We start from the raw sequence: 14,019 nt of genomic DNA, 5'->3' as shown, positions 1-14,019 counted from the left end.
CACAGCTGCTTCATCCCAGGTGCGTTCGTCAGGGCTGCACGAACTCCTCCAAGCACGAAACTCGTGTCTGTGGGAGCCGGGCTTCCGAGTAATGGGGAGTTCGGGGGGCGAAGGGCGGTGTGTGGGTGAGGGGTTGTGGCTCCAGGGTGCTCGTGGGATGCTGGCTCGGTGGCATCAGCAAAGTTGTCACTTCTCTGGAGAAGGAGCTGAAAGTTTCAATGCGTTACCGCGAGCTGGAGGCAGAGGGGAAGTGAGAGCTGTCCCCTCTGACGGCCGCAGAGGTTTTGCTGATCCATCTGGTCTCCGATTTGAAAGGTCTTGCTGAGCTGAGAGCTGCTTTACCTGGAGTTTGCAAGAATCTGTTCTCCATCACTTCAGTTTATTTTTATCGGAGCTGACCTCATCTATCTCTGTGGTCTCCGTTTCTGGAAGGACGTCGGACATCTCGCACCTGGGGCTCCCCCCACTCTGCCAAGAACTTCGGGAGGTGGAGGAGGACCCGAAGGAGCTGGAAGTCCCCTCGCCTCCCGGGGGCTGCCCTCATAGCCAGTGTGGTTAATGTTTTCTTTTTTTCCCAGCCTGTTCGGGGCTGTGTCAGAGGAGGACAAACCCGTGGCTACCTCGTTTTCGAGGAAGCGCATCTGTGGGCTGGCTGCTGAGATGTGAAGGGATGGTGCTTAGGATTTCAGCCCTGCAAACAATGGGTTTGGTCCTTGTAGGAACGTGGGTACCGCTGCAGGCGGTGGGAGCCTCGGAGGCTTTGGCAGGAGGTCAAGCTGCTGCAGCGTCCCCCAGGAGACTAAGCTGGTGCCCTCTGGAGATGCTGAGGGTTGCAGCGCACAGCAGTGATGTGATGTAGCAGCTGGTACCGCTTAGCCTAGCAGGTTTTCGAGGTGTGCGTGTGTCTTAGAGGGCTGGGACTGGGCCAGGGAGCCACAACAGCTCGTATGGGAGGATGAGAGGAGGATCCCAAGCCCGCAGGGAAAGCTGACCTGCTCGTTTTGTGCTCCTCAGGATCGCGGCCTGCCTGGCAAACTGGAGCCCGTGTCTCCCGTGAGCCCTACGCACCCCGATGCCGAGCTGGACCTGCTGCCGGCCCGGCTGTCCAAGGAGGAGCTCATTCAGAACATGGACCGCGTGGACCGCGAGATCACCATGGTGGAGCAGCAGATCTCCAAGCTGAAGAAGAAGCAGGTAAGAGGCTGGGGTCTGGAGGGGAGCACGTGTTCTTGCTTCTGCCCGCTGACTTGCACCCTGTCCCTTCCCGTGCAAGTCCGCAGAGGGGAAGTGGCAGTGCCACCTGGCTGGTCTGTGTCCCTGCTCCTCGTGACGTGGGGACGTGGCTGCTGCGCCGACAGTCAGGGGCTGGTAGCTGCGAGATGAGGGAGCTTTGGAAACTCTGCCTTGGGCTCTCTTGCACGTCAGAATATGATAAAGGGAGAAAAATCTGTATTTAGTGACTTGCCCACGGTCATGCAAGCAGTCAGTGGCAGAGCTGGAAGTGCAGTCTGGGTTGCCCGAGTCCTCTGCGCAGCCCAGCGCCAGCACAAGACCTTTTCTTTTCCCTTTCCAGCAATTGTCTTTGCCCAGCACCGTTGCTGCCACTATTGTAGTACTGGGCTATTTAAAACATTGCTGCTGCACCCTAACGGCCCTGCGTGCTCGAGCCTTCCTGTACGTCCAGCCTGCTCCTCCGGGGCTCTGCAGCTGTGGGCAGCGCCCGGTCCGGCTGCGGTCGGAGCTGTGCCTGAGCCAGGGCCCTGAACCTGATCTCGGGCAGTGCCTTTCCTGCACCTGAGCACTCCCCAGCAGAAGGATCACCCGCCTTACTGTAGCCATGTATACAATTACCATAAACCCATTAAGAGATTAATATGACAAAACCTTGGGGGATGTCTGAAAAACCCAGGGACTTAAAGGCTTTCGCTTCCTAAACCAAATCACTTCTGTAGCTCTCTTTCTAATTGTTTTTTCCTTTGCTCGTGGCAAGTTTCTAAGAGCCCTGAGGCCGGTAATCCCAAACTGCCCCTCCTGAGGTTTGTCAAGAGTTTGTGAATGGAGCGAAACGCGTGCTTGGTCTGTCACTGTGTGTGAGATGGGGACGAGGCCAGTGCTCCTCGAGGACAAGTGTGCTGTTGACCTTCCTCCCCATCTGCATGAGTGGAGCAGGAAGAGGCAAAACGAGCGCAGAGAGCTGGCCCGAGAGGCTTCATGTGCTTCCCAGGCTCCCAAACCCCCTACCTATAGCCCAGCTCCTGTCCTGTGCCTGGCTCTTTTTTAAATATTTCTAATGCAGGAACACCCCAGGTCTTCTTTCTTTGCTGGAGCTGTATTTTCACGTACCAGATACTTTCCCTTTCTTTCCTGCAAGCCAAAGCAGGAAGTTTTGTTTTCAAACAACGTGGTTTAATTAACGCGAGGGACGGTTTTTGTGTTGCGTTTTATCTACAGAGGTATCAGGGCGCTTAGGGAAAGGGAGCCGAGATCTTGCAGGAGCTGCTGTGATGGGGGTGAGAGGAAGCAGCCCGGTGCAGGGGGCAGCTGGAGCATCTGGGGCACACACACACCACAGGCTGCCCGCCTTCGGTCCCGTGGGAGCTGCGGGGTGCAGCCCTGCCCCTCGCCCTCCCTGGGAGGCACAGACAAAACGCTGCTGTCCTCAGGCACCTGGCAGCTTACACAGAGGGGACAGCGGTCCACGTGTTTAACTGAGAAGGGAGGTGCAAAACACGCTCATTTCCCATTGCCGCAAGGTGAGGGGCTTGCAGAGAGGGGCACGCGCCTGCTGCGGCAGCAGCCGAGAGGTCTGATCGCTGCAGATCCGCTCGTGGCTTGTTTCAGAGGCCAAGGAGCTGCTGCCGAAGTTGACGGGAGCAGCATATGCTTCTTGCCGTTAAAATCAAGCTGTCCTTCCATAAGGAAATGGATTTTTTTTTTTTTATTGTTGGCTGCTTGGTTGGTTTATTTCTTCCCTCGGAACAAATTTTACGAGTCTTCCTCCCCACAAAAATGCTCTGATGAGTGGGGAAGAAGGCGAAAGTGGTTGTTGGCAGCAGAGTCATCCCCTCCGCTCTTTTATTTATTTATTTAGGCACGTGGTGGGAAAGTCGTCGGGTATACCTGTGGCAAATCCCCGCACGTCCCGGCCTCCCGTCCCCTCCTGCAGGACGGCCGGCACACGGGGGCTGCTGCGGGCTCCTGCCGGAGGTCTGCGGGAACGCTTTGTCCGTCTGCGCCTCTGAGCTGTCAGCGCAGGAGAAGCACGGGAGAGGGAAAAGCAATCAGCCTGAAACAGATCCCGCTCCTCCTGGAGCAGGGGGTGGAGCAGGGGAGGAATTGTGCACGGCCGTAATTTCCTAATGCTTTTCCCCTCTGTCTCTGGGAGGCCTTCTCGGGGTAATTAAACACGTTTGTAAGGAAAGGCTGCTCAAAAAAAAAAAAAAAAAAACCTAAAAAATGAAATACAACAACCCACTATTCCTCTGTCTTCGGTTGTTCCAAAAATGGCAACGAAGGCTCTGCCGGGCTTTGCTGGCAGGAGGGGTTTCAAGAAGCAAAAGACTCGAGCAAGCTGAGAAACCTTCCCCAAATCCTGCGCACCCCTGGCAGAAGGCCGCTTTGATCAGCCATCCCCCGCTCATTCATGCGCCATATGTGCTTCCATCTCCCATTGAGTTCTTTCTCCCCCTCTTCCTGACAGCGCAGGATAATCTTTATGCATTTATTCCTGGCAGCGGCACTGGGAATCTTAACAAGAAATAAACTGCTGGGCTTTTCTTCGCAGTTGTGCCTGAGCCTCCCTGGATGCCGAGCTCCGCGCAGGGCTCTCCGGGAGTACAACACTCCCACCTGGTGATGGAGGTGGAGCCGGCGGCTGCACGGAGCCCTGCGTGGCGTCCAGCGGGGCTGGGAGCTCAGGGCCTTCCCCTTCCATCTCCTGGCTGGGTTTCCCCTCCTCTCCCCCAGGCTCTTTGAAGGAAGTGCTCAGAAACGCGTGGTGGCCACGAGCCCTCTCCTCTCCGCTGGGCACCCAGTACCCAGCCCGGCACGCCGTGCTGGGTGCGTAGGACATGCATGTAGCCACCTTGCCTTCGTCAGGCGACGCGTGGGCAGGTTTGTGCAGGATGGGTCCTTCCTGCAGTGTCACCCACCTTCCTGCAGTGTCACCCACCTTGCCTGCAGTGTCACCCACCTTCCTGCCAGCCCACGGATGCTGGGTGCGGCGCAGCGCCCGCCTGGCTCTGGTGGCCCCTCTGCGGTGCGCGGTGCAGCTGAAGGGACTCCTGCCCAGGGATGGGACAGGACATCTCCCTCACTTCCAGCCAGGCTGGCCTGCAGGTCCTGGGGGAGCCAGTGCTGTGGCTAATGATGACATTTTGCGTCCCTTTGACATCGCTGCTCTGGCTTTGGGGGGGGGGAGAGGGGAGGACTTTCAGGCAGTCGCTGCCGGGAGTGGGGAGGGAGAGAGTGTGGAGCCGTCAGGTCTCATCTCTCAGCCCGCTCCTCTCCCTGTAAAGGTCACAGTCCCAGCCTAGCTTTTGTGGCAGACCTTTAAGAAATCCATTTTGTTCGTGTCTGAGAACCTTGACCTATTTCGCTTTGCCATTTCCCACAGCTCCCAGGGGTAGCTGTCGCGGGCTGAACCTGCTGAGGTCAGGTTTGCCGTTCCAGCGGGCTGCGGCGCCCGCAGACTCTGCCCGCATCCGTAGCCTCCAGCATCTGGCCCTTTAATAACTGTGCCGTGTTACGCCATGGAGAGCGGAGTATAATTCTCCACTGTATTTCAGCTATAATTAGATTTGTATTTTTTTTTTTCTTTTAACGAGCTGCTTTTAATGAGCCTCCACTTACTGGCAAACTTTCATTTCCTGATATGCCATCAAATCCTCTTGTCTGAAATCAATTATAGCAGAGCCGACCACTTCGCAGAATTTTTGTGGGTTTCCAGAACAATGCAGCCAAGTTTCTGACATTTTTTTTTTTTTTTACCCAAATATTTTCCCCGAGAGGAGGACAAGATTGACTGATGCCTTTGCGGCTCTCTCTCCTGCGTGTTTGGAGCTGGGGCTCGGGGGCGGCGGCGTGCGCTGGGGTGCCTTCGCTAATCCGCGAACACCGCGGCTCCGGGGGAGCAGCGCGGGAGCGGGGAGGCACCTGGGAGCACCGCTGCGTGCTGACAGCTCCTTGGCAGCCTGAGCTTTGAGCCGCGGCTTCCCGAAGAGCTGGCGTCCCCCTGGTGCGTGGTGATTTGGGCCACCTGAGGAACAGCCGCGGCTGAAAAGCGAGAGGAGCCGCTGGGCCGTCCTGTCGCGCGGTCAGAGCCTTTGGTGTGCCTTGGTTGTGGGCATGAGCGGACGGATCCTGGCTGGGTTTCACGGGGACTGTGGTCCGGCAGCCGGTAACGGCTTTCGGGTTGTATCGGGGTGTTCACTGTGCTGCTGATCTTCCCCGCGGGAGAGGTGGCCACCTGTGGGAAGGCAGAGCAGGAGCGGAGCCCACAGCACGGGGTCGCTTCGCCCGCTGAACCCCATGTTTCATTTAAAGGCTGTGAGTTATCTCGGACAAGCCACTAGACCTAGCTGCGTGCTTAAGTGTTTCCTTGGACTGCATCCTGCAGCCCAAGCAGTGCTAAAGCTCATCCTCAGCGGGAGCGGAGGTGATGTGAGGAACTAATACGTGCCCACCCCCTTCTCAGACCAGGAGAGACCGCCGGCTCTGGAGGGTGGTGGTTTCCTCTCCTCCCACGAAGGCAGGTTGCTCAGTCCCAGGTGTATTTTTTTCATGGTAAGGGATGCGGTCAATTTTTCCTTTGCTTCAACAGGGAAAGCTCTAGCTGCAGGGGAAAATAGAAAGATTTGGAGGTTTGGAGCTGAACGGAGAAAAAACAATCATATGGGGCTTCTGACAAACGTTCCCTCTCTGTGTCTGCCCTGCCCCGCAGCTGCCGTGAGCTCCTCGTCCTCGCAGGGAGCCGCTGCCACAGGAGGAGCTTGGAGGAATCTGTTATTTCCTCTTCCATCCGAGCGGTTCCTCAAACGCAGTGAGAGGGCTCAGACGTCTCCTCCTGCCTCGCAGCACTCAGGAGAACCAGAGGCGCAGGTTGTACAGGACACATGCCCTCCGATGGCGGCGATGTTCGAAAGCACTCCTTTAAATCCGATGGTTTATAATGCATGTTTGCCACGACCTGAGCAGCTCGCGGGTGGGTAGGAGCACATCAGGAGACTGGTGAGCTCTGAACACGGGGACGTGGCAGCCTCCGTGGTGCTGGAGGGAGCAGCGCAGTGTGGTTTTGTCCACGGCTGCTGCACCTCGAAGCCTGGATACCAGGAAACACGGAGCTGTGGCAATGCAGTAAAGACAGTAAGAAAGCAGAGGAGCCAACAGACCACCCCCTTTGGCACTGTTGGCTCTGAGGGCAGGAGACCCTGGTGATGGCCGTCCACCCCTAGTGGGCTTTCTCTAGTTGGAGTTTGGACTGACTTGGTGGTTTGTGCTCAGCACCATTTGTTCCCTCTGAAAGGAGGCGAGGAGCAGCTCTCAGAGCTGCCTTCCCAGGACGGCGTGATGGCTTATGGCTGGAGGGCAGGTAGTGCTGTGTGACGGTGCCCTCAGCGGGTCTCCAGGGCCTGCTGAGACGACCAGGGCTGTGAGAAGTGTTTGCAGGCATTCACCTTGTAAGACTTGGGCTCTTTATGAAAGGTCACCAAAAGCAGAGGCTGTCTCGGTGGCCTGTGTCTGAGCCCCGTGCTGTCCTCCGCAGGGAGTCCTGTAGCTGTTGCTTTCCCTTGGGAGCACTTTGCGTCTCCCACTTGGCCTTCTCTGCCATGCTCGGGCTCATCCAGCCACGCAGGGGCAGCTGCCTCCTGCTCGGAGCAGAGCAGAGGCGCACGAGTCATTTCACCAAGACCAGTCATCCCGGGGTGTCTCCTCCGACCGCAGCACCAAAAGAGAAAACTGACGGCAGAGAGCGGCCTCGTTACTCACCCTCGCGCTTCCACAGCTTCCCTTGCAGATGGCAGCTCCGGAGGCAAGCAAGAGCTGCGGTTCCCCTGTACGATTTCTAATAAAACCATTATTTCTAGCTTTAAGGCGCTCCAGGAGGCCTGCTGATGGGTGGTAGTCCTCCTCTGGTCTGTGCCCAAAGAGCACCAGCCCACCAGCACGGGGACGGGGCAGGCCAGCGCTGCACTTCTGCCCGCAGCCCTCCTCCCTCTCCCCGTCGCTGCGGCCTGAAGCTGCCCGTGACGGCTCACAGGAACTGCGATGGCGGTTTCTGCGTCGGTCGCAGCACCGCAGAGAGTCTCGTGTGGACGGGGACGGCTGCCTTTCTCGCTGTGACTCACTCTCCTCCTCCCCCCTTCTCCTTCCACAGCAACAGTTGGAGGAAGAAGCAGCCAAACCGCCAGAGCCTGAGAAACCCATCTCCCCCCCTCCAATCGAGTCCAAACATCGCAGCTTGGTGCAGATCATCTACGACGAGAACAGGGTGAGTCTGGAAACGACGGAGATTGTGCGGTTGTGCTGTGTCATCCCTGCCAGGGATGGTGGGGCTGGGTGAGGGGCGGGCGGGGGGATAGCCCTGGGAGGGACGTTGTGATGGATGGAGCCCCGTCGGGAATGGTGATGACAGAGGGCTGAGCCCTGAGATGCTCTCTCTGCTGTGTGGATTAAGTGCAAATGTCTTCTGAGCCCTGCGAGAACCTGCTTGTCGGGGTTTCCTGTGATAAGTGTTAGATTTGAAGCGTTCAGGAGGTGCTTCAGAGCCCTGTCTGTTAAATAGCTCACTTCATCCTCTCCCCTGGAGCGAACCTAGTTGAAAATTGCCTTGAACGCTGGGCTTTGGCTTGATGGAGCGGGCTGCACAGAGGAGAGGGACGTCTGCGATGCTCAGGTGCTGGCAGCCAGATCTGAGCCCTCCTGGCTGCCCCTGAGCCACGGGGCTGGAGCAGAAAGGACATGGATGCAGCCCTGGCTGGATTTGTGGATATTTGATGCTGTAAATGGCATTAGCAAAGGTCACGCTGGCATCACTGCCTCTGGATCTCTGCCTTGACCGCTCATTTGTTGCGCTCAGCCATCGCCTGTAATAGCAGCCTTAGGAGACGTGAATTTTGCTGCGCGTTGGAGTGATGCTAGAAAATTGGGCCCTTTGGTAGATAATCAAGCACATTCATTTTCATTTAGGTGTTGGATAAAAAGGATGATTTTGCATAAAAGGAAAACTACCAGTCGCTAATTATTTTGAATTGCGAGGCCTGCGATTTCACTGGGAGCTGCAGAAATCCAGGTGCCTGACTCCAAAAAAACCGCCACCACCACCACAAAACAACAACAAAAACCCCACGTACCCTGTGCTCGCAGGCAGTGCAGTTTTCCCGGTTGTACTTTTTCCATCTGCTTTTCTCCCTTAGCAATCGGAAGCCCGGCATTGGCACAGCCTGTTGTGCAAGTGGGCGAGGGCTGAGGTCGGCGCGTTTGAAGTGTGAGCACACGCCAGCTGGTGGTGGCTTTGCAACGCGGGGCTCTGCGGGCAGGTGCCGAGCGCTTCTAAAGCACTTCTGCCCGGTGGCACCACCAAGTGTCCTTCGCAGGAGGCTTGGGCTGGGTGGCTGATGCATCCTGTGCAAGGACTGGGTTCGCAGAAGGAGATCTCGAACGCTTTTATCCCTATTCTGTTGATTGCATCCTCCCTGGACACTGTCATGCACCTGGACCACGTTAAGAGGGGAAGAAATGGGTGATAACAGTGAGGCAGGGAAGGAAAAGTGATCTTCAGATGTTGTATTTCCAAAGGCTTCTGTTGGAGTGGTCCCTGTTAGCAGGACGTGGTGCAGGGCTGAGTGTCCTGCTGGGCCCTTGTCCTGCTATTTCATCCCTTGTTTCCACCCGCTCCGGCCCCAGAGGTATGGCCACACGTTCCCTCCTGTCCCTCTGAACCCCATCACCTCCCTTGTGGCAGCTGGGATCTCCTCCCAAAGCCCCTGCCAGTCCCTCAGGGCTGCTGCTGGCCCCGTGGGTAGTGTCAAAGTGTGGGGAACAAGTGTGGGGTTTTACATTTTGAAAGTGAACGGCTGTGATGCCTGGGAAGGTGTCGCACACAGTGCCCAAGGCTGGTGGCATCTGCTTGTGATGCTCCTGACGTGGTTCTAAGCTACGCTGATCCGCAAGGCCGGGCTGCAAGCAGGAGCATTTTTGTTATTAACCTTCACAACAGGGTGCACACCTTCCAGGTGGGTGCTCAGCGAGGGAAGGTCACGTCTGACACCAAATGTCTGCATAATTTCGAGTTTGGCTCTGTGTTCGTATCCGTGCGATCTCTGTGATGGATAAATGAAGGTTCTTCCTCCGTGTTGCGGAGTCCCGCTGAGAATAGCGTGTGAGCAAGCCTGTCTGTGGGTAGGAGGCTCAGGCCAAACAATCCTTCCCTTTTGCTTGATAGAAACCATACAGGCTGGAGTTCCTTCTTTGAGGAAGACGTGATCTGTTCAGTCAGCAGGCCAAGTGTAATGTAACAGCTGAGGCCGAGCGATGGCAATTTTTGGACACGTTCAAAGCAGCAGAGGGGCCTGGATTTTCCCCATGTTTGGACATGGAGCACCCACAGTTAGGCCCTCACACGGAAGGTAGCCGCTGGTGGTCACACATCGGGTTCCTTTGGTGGGTTTGATGGCGGCATCACCACAAGCGGGGTGAGCCCAGCCCTCTGGGGCATGGGGTGGGCCCTGCCGTGCTGCCCTGCGGCCTTACTGCGGCTCCCGTGGGCTGGAGAGGTAAGCTGTAGGAGTAACGGGCTGTGAGCTGAACAGAGACGTAACGGTCGAGGGTGGGGAAGGTCAGGGGGCCAAATTTTAAGCCTTTCCGCCTCTCGCGTGTGGCGGAGAAGCAGTGAAGGCCTGCTGAATGCCTTGAGGCCTGCTCGCAGGAGGAAAGCCTGCTGTAATGGCTGCCTGCTGCCTGCATGCACAGGGAGGACAGCCTGATGTGAGGGAGGCCGCCCTGGGAGAAGCACAACCAGCAGGAGGATTCAGAGGCCTGGGGAAGAGGCGAAGGAGCAAAGCACCCCAGAGGGGCTGGCAAAGCCCCGGTGGGTTTTTAACGGGCCGTATTGTGGCAGGGGGAGAAAGCCCGCGCTTGTGCGCGTAGCAGAGCAGGTGGGAGGCGGTGCGGTTCGCGCGGGGCCGCTCGTCTGGCTCTGCTTTAATTAATTCCCCATGAACCGCGGCTCCGTGCCGCCCCGGCACGCGGGTGCTGCCGTGCCCATTCCCACCGCCGCTGCCAGCCCGGTGCCGGAGCTGCACACTGCGTGCAGTCACAGCGCAAACAAAGGAGGGAGCGAAAGCGGTGCATGGGAGAGAGGAGGTTATGTGAGGACAGAGCAGCTAGAAACGCCGGAAAATCAAGTTAGCCAGCCGTTCTCTGACCTACTTTGCTTTTGGCGATAGCTGTGGCTTTTCAGGGGTGAACGGTTTCTAATTTTAGCCTATGGTTCGTCAAGGAAGCCTATATGTTTTTCTCACCGCCGTGCTGGGTACGGCCGAGGGGTTGAGATGCAGGTTGGCGCTGGCGTGTATCTGTTTCTCTCAAAATGCAGGTGCTGCGCTGCTAAACGCCCGTCATGCCGCTTTTCCCTCTTGCGACCTACTTAACGCGTGCGATTTGAAAAGTTCCTCAGTACTGGAGAGCGTAATTGTGGAGAACTTGACCTGTAATCCCCTCTCGCTACACTCTGCTGGACAAGTAATTGATTTCCAGAAAAAAAGTTGGCTGTACAGATTCTGGGAGGGAAGGAGAGAGAAAAGCTCTTATTGAGCACAGTGAAATGCTGCATAGTGAGGCCGTGGCTGCGTTTGGGGAGGTTTTCAGGGTCTCAGCTCTTACAGAGAGGCAGCTGGTAGTCTCGTTCATGGTCTCTGATGTCTAGGTGCCTCCTGCCCTGGACAGTATATACCGACCAGAGCCACTCTATCTTGTCTTCAAGATGAGCTGAGAAACTGCACCTGAAAAAATACCTCTTGGGAAATGTCTGCAGTGCAATGCAGTGTAATGCACACATACATGTCCCAAAGCCAGAATTTCAACGGTGAGTGTAAACTGTCTAAACATACCTAAAAGGATGTATGAGAATGCAATTTAATATTTTTGTTATTTTGTGTAGACAAGAACAAGAAGAAACAACGGGGTAGCATTTTCGAAAGCATCTGAGCCCTATTTTCAAAAGTGGTTTTTAGCCCTTGAAGAGACAGAAAAATGTTTGAAAACAGTGATAAGTGCTGGAATGGCTGAGAGGGTTTAGTAAGTGATAGAGGGAGCCTATTTGTGAGCGGAGGGGAGCTCAGGACCGCCTTGGCTGGGTGGCATTGGTTGCAGGGCGTGCGGTTGAGTGGTGGGGTGCGATTTCCAGCCCTCTGTCACTCCTGGAGCTGGACATCAGCAGGGTGGTGCTGAACTACCTGGAGAAACCAGATCATGATGGGCATCCGCTGCTAGAGGTTGACTGCAGTGCAGACAGTACGGATCTCCTAAATTAAACCATGCGAGCGACCTTCAGTGTCATCCCTGTGGGAGAGAAGCTGATTCCTGCTGGGTCTGACACCTCTGTGACAGTAGCTGTGGCATAGACTGTTCATGGGCTTTAATTTGCACCTCTGAGATGCGTTATTATATCGAGAGAATTTATCTTCCTTTTATGTCAAACCCCCATAACCAGGACAGATCCTCTGTCTTTATTTTTAGCCATGGTTTTATTCTGCTGGGTTGTTCGTGGGATTCCTTGCATCCATCTTCCCCTGAAATTGATGTGACGTACCTGGCCTTGAAGACGTTTTTGTGCTCTGAGCTGCAGCGTGCAGGCCCCTTGTTAGGCGTGCAGGGAGGGCATTGTGGCTCTGAATTGCTCCCTGAGCCTGTCTCAGGCTTGCCGAGCTCTCCTGCACCAGCATTGCCTGGAGGAGGCTCTGCAGAGCAGCCGGCAGCCCTCTGGTGCAGGGCTTTGGGTTAAAAGTCCTTAGAGTCCCCTTGATACCCAGATTCCCCATCAGCTGCCGTGCACACGTGCACGCAGACGTGCTCACACCCCCTCTCCCACCCCTGCGGCGGTGTGGCTGTGCCACCGCGGGTTCCTGCAGACCGTGCGTGGGGCAGCGCTGGTGGGCAAAGCCCTGTGCATCGAGGCCAGGCAGGCTTCTGCTCGCAGGCTGCCAGAGAAAAGGCAGCCTCCGTCCCTGCAAACAAGTGCACGCCAGCTTTCCTCTAAACCACCGAGTTCCCTTTCTGATCGGCGAGGTCGCATCGGGACGCAGCGTGACTTGGCCCTCCGCGCCGCCGCAGTGCCAGAGCGGGGACACCGAGCGCTGCGACCCGCAGCAGCGTGACGAGGGCTGCGGTGAGACCCCCGCGTGCTGCGGGTGCCGGCGGCTCCCGGCCGCTCAAGCCCTTCCCCGCTCTGCTGTCAGCTCTCCGAAAAACCCGGTTTGATGCAGCGCAGGCAGGGGAAGCAGGCAGCACCGTCTGTCTCGCCCTGGGGATTGAGTTGGTGGAAATCAATAAGATTAAATTTTAATTCGTTTTCTGTCTCAGTGCTTGTTCCTTCAAAAGGGCACAGCTATCTATCTATAAATTCAGCATTATGCTGTAAAATTGGAATTCAAAGGGTTGTTTTGAACTTTTTCCACCCCCTGCTGCTGTTGTGTCTGCGCTGAGCGTATTCCTGGCTACCCGCTCACCCTCATCCGTGCGTTCATGAAGCATTAATGCCCCATCCATAAATACGAGAATAAATAAATGAACACTTTTAGCATTGCAAAGTATAATCTAGCCTTTAACTACTCAAAGGCACAGAGCGTGACTCAGATCCCATGGTGATTTTATGTCTGTGTAACTGATTTTCTATGAACTCCTGATTTACATTAGAAAGGGAAGAATCAGGCCCGCGTCGTCAGCACGGAGCTGGTGCAGTAAATAAAACCTTATCAGTGAAACGCCATCTGAACATTAAATCTGCAGGGTTTTTTGTGTTTTTTTTTCCAAGTTCTGGTTGATGTGGCAGCCAGGATGGGGGCATTTTGTGTTCGGCTGCTGGAAGGGCCTCATTCGTTTTGCTTTTGTTCATGATGACTTTCACTCTGGGCTTGCCTCACCTCGGCTCAGCGGTGCACGTTAATCCAGGGGAAAATCGGAAAGGTCAGAGGTCAGGAGCTATTAACACCGCTGCATAACAGCAAGATTTCCAAAAAAATAACACTCAAAGGCTTAGCCTGGAGTGATTCAGAATCATTTCACTTTTCTTCGGATTTTAAAGAAAGTAGCCTTTTTTTTTTAATTGTTCTGGTGTCTATTTCTAATAATCTGCTTCAGATCCGAAGGTCGTGGTGGTGCACTGCGCTGTAGGCTTTGTCTGAGACCAGTCCAGCCCAGGTACCGTGTGTCGTGCATCTTCAGGTCCTGGATTTAAAGACAAGAAGCGCAAAGAACTCAAATATGTCAGGAGAGAGGAGCATAAACCCTCTAGCACGGTGCCTGCCCCTCGGATGGGGTCACCAAGCTTTTCCCATGGCAGCCCCAGCGCCGAGCCTGATTTCCAGAAGCCCTCTGTGCACTTTTGCCAGGCTGCGCCCACCACGTCAGCGTGCCGCTTTCCGTCTTTGCATGCCATCGCCCTTCGGATGACGGAGCGTGGTGCCGTGTTTGTGTGTGAGCACGTGGGAACTCAGCCCAGCCCCGGAGCAGGATTTGCCCTCGCTGTGGGCAGAGCAGGAGAGCGCCGAGCGCAGAAACCGGCTGGCAGTGCCCAGCCACGGGGGGGACGGGACAGGAGAGCCACCGGCCTGTCACGCTGCGCACAGGATGCACGGAGACGGGTGTGAGCACACAGCCGCCTTTCCTCGGGTTTCTTGCTCTTTCTGATGAGTCATTTGTCACCTCCCTTACGTGCGTCGCAGCGGGGAGTCCCCGGCGGTGGGTCTGCCACCGCTGCTGCGGCAGGAGGGGTGCAAGGGGGAGTCCTGCAGGCTCACCCCC

At 56.0% G+C, this 14,019-nt stretch overlaps 1 protein-coding gene across 23 annotated transcripts in view; it reads left to right on the top strand.

Moving 5' to 3' along the window:
• NCOR2 (nuclear receptor corepressor 2) overlaps nt 1-14,019 on the top strand; it is a 234,396-nt gene that overhangs the window by 109,882 nt on the left and 110,495 nt on the right. For all 23 annotated transcript variants that reach the window (XM_066979209.1, XM_066979208.1, XM_066979204.1 and 20 more), the window contains 2 exons: nt 1,015-1,194; nt 7,376-7,489. In XM_066979209.1, coding sequence (XP_066835310.1) covers nt 1,015-1,194; nt 7,376-7,489 — 294 coding nt within the window. The remainder of the gene's footprint in view (nt 1-1,014; nt 1,195-7,375; nt 7,490-14,019) is intronic.

This window comes from Anser cygnoides, chromosome 17, assembly GCF_040182565.1.
Source record: "Anser cygnoides isolate HZ-2024a breed goose chromosome 17, Taihu_goose_T2T_genome, whole genome shotgun sequence".
In the NCBI taxonomy this organism is placed as follows: domain Eukaryota; kingdom Metazoa; phylum Chordata; class Aves; order Anseriformes; family Anatidae; genus Anser; species Anser cygnoides.
The sequence above is the reverse complement of the archived record's forward strand: the minus strand, read 5'-3'. Positions and strand labels throughout refer to the sequence as shown.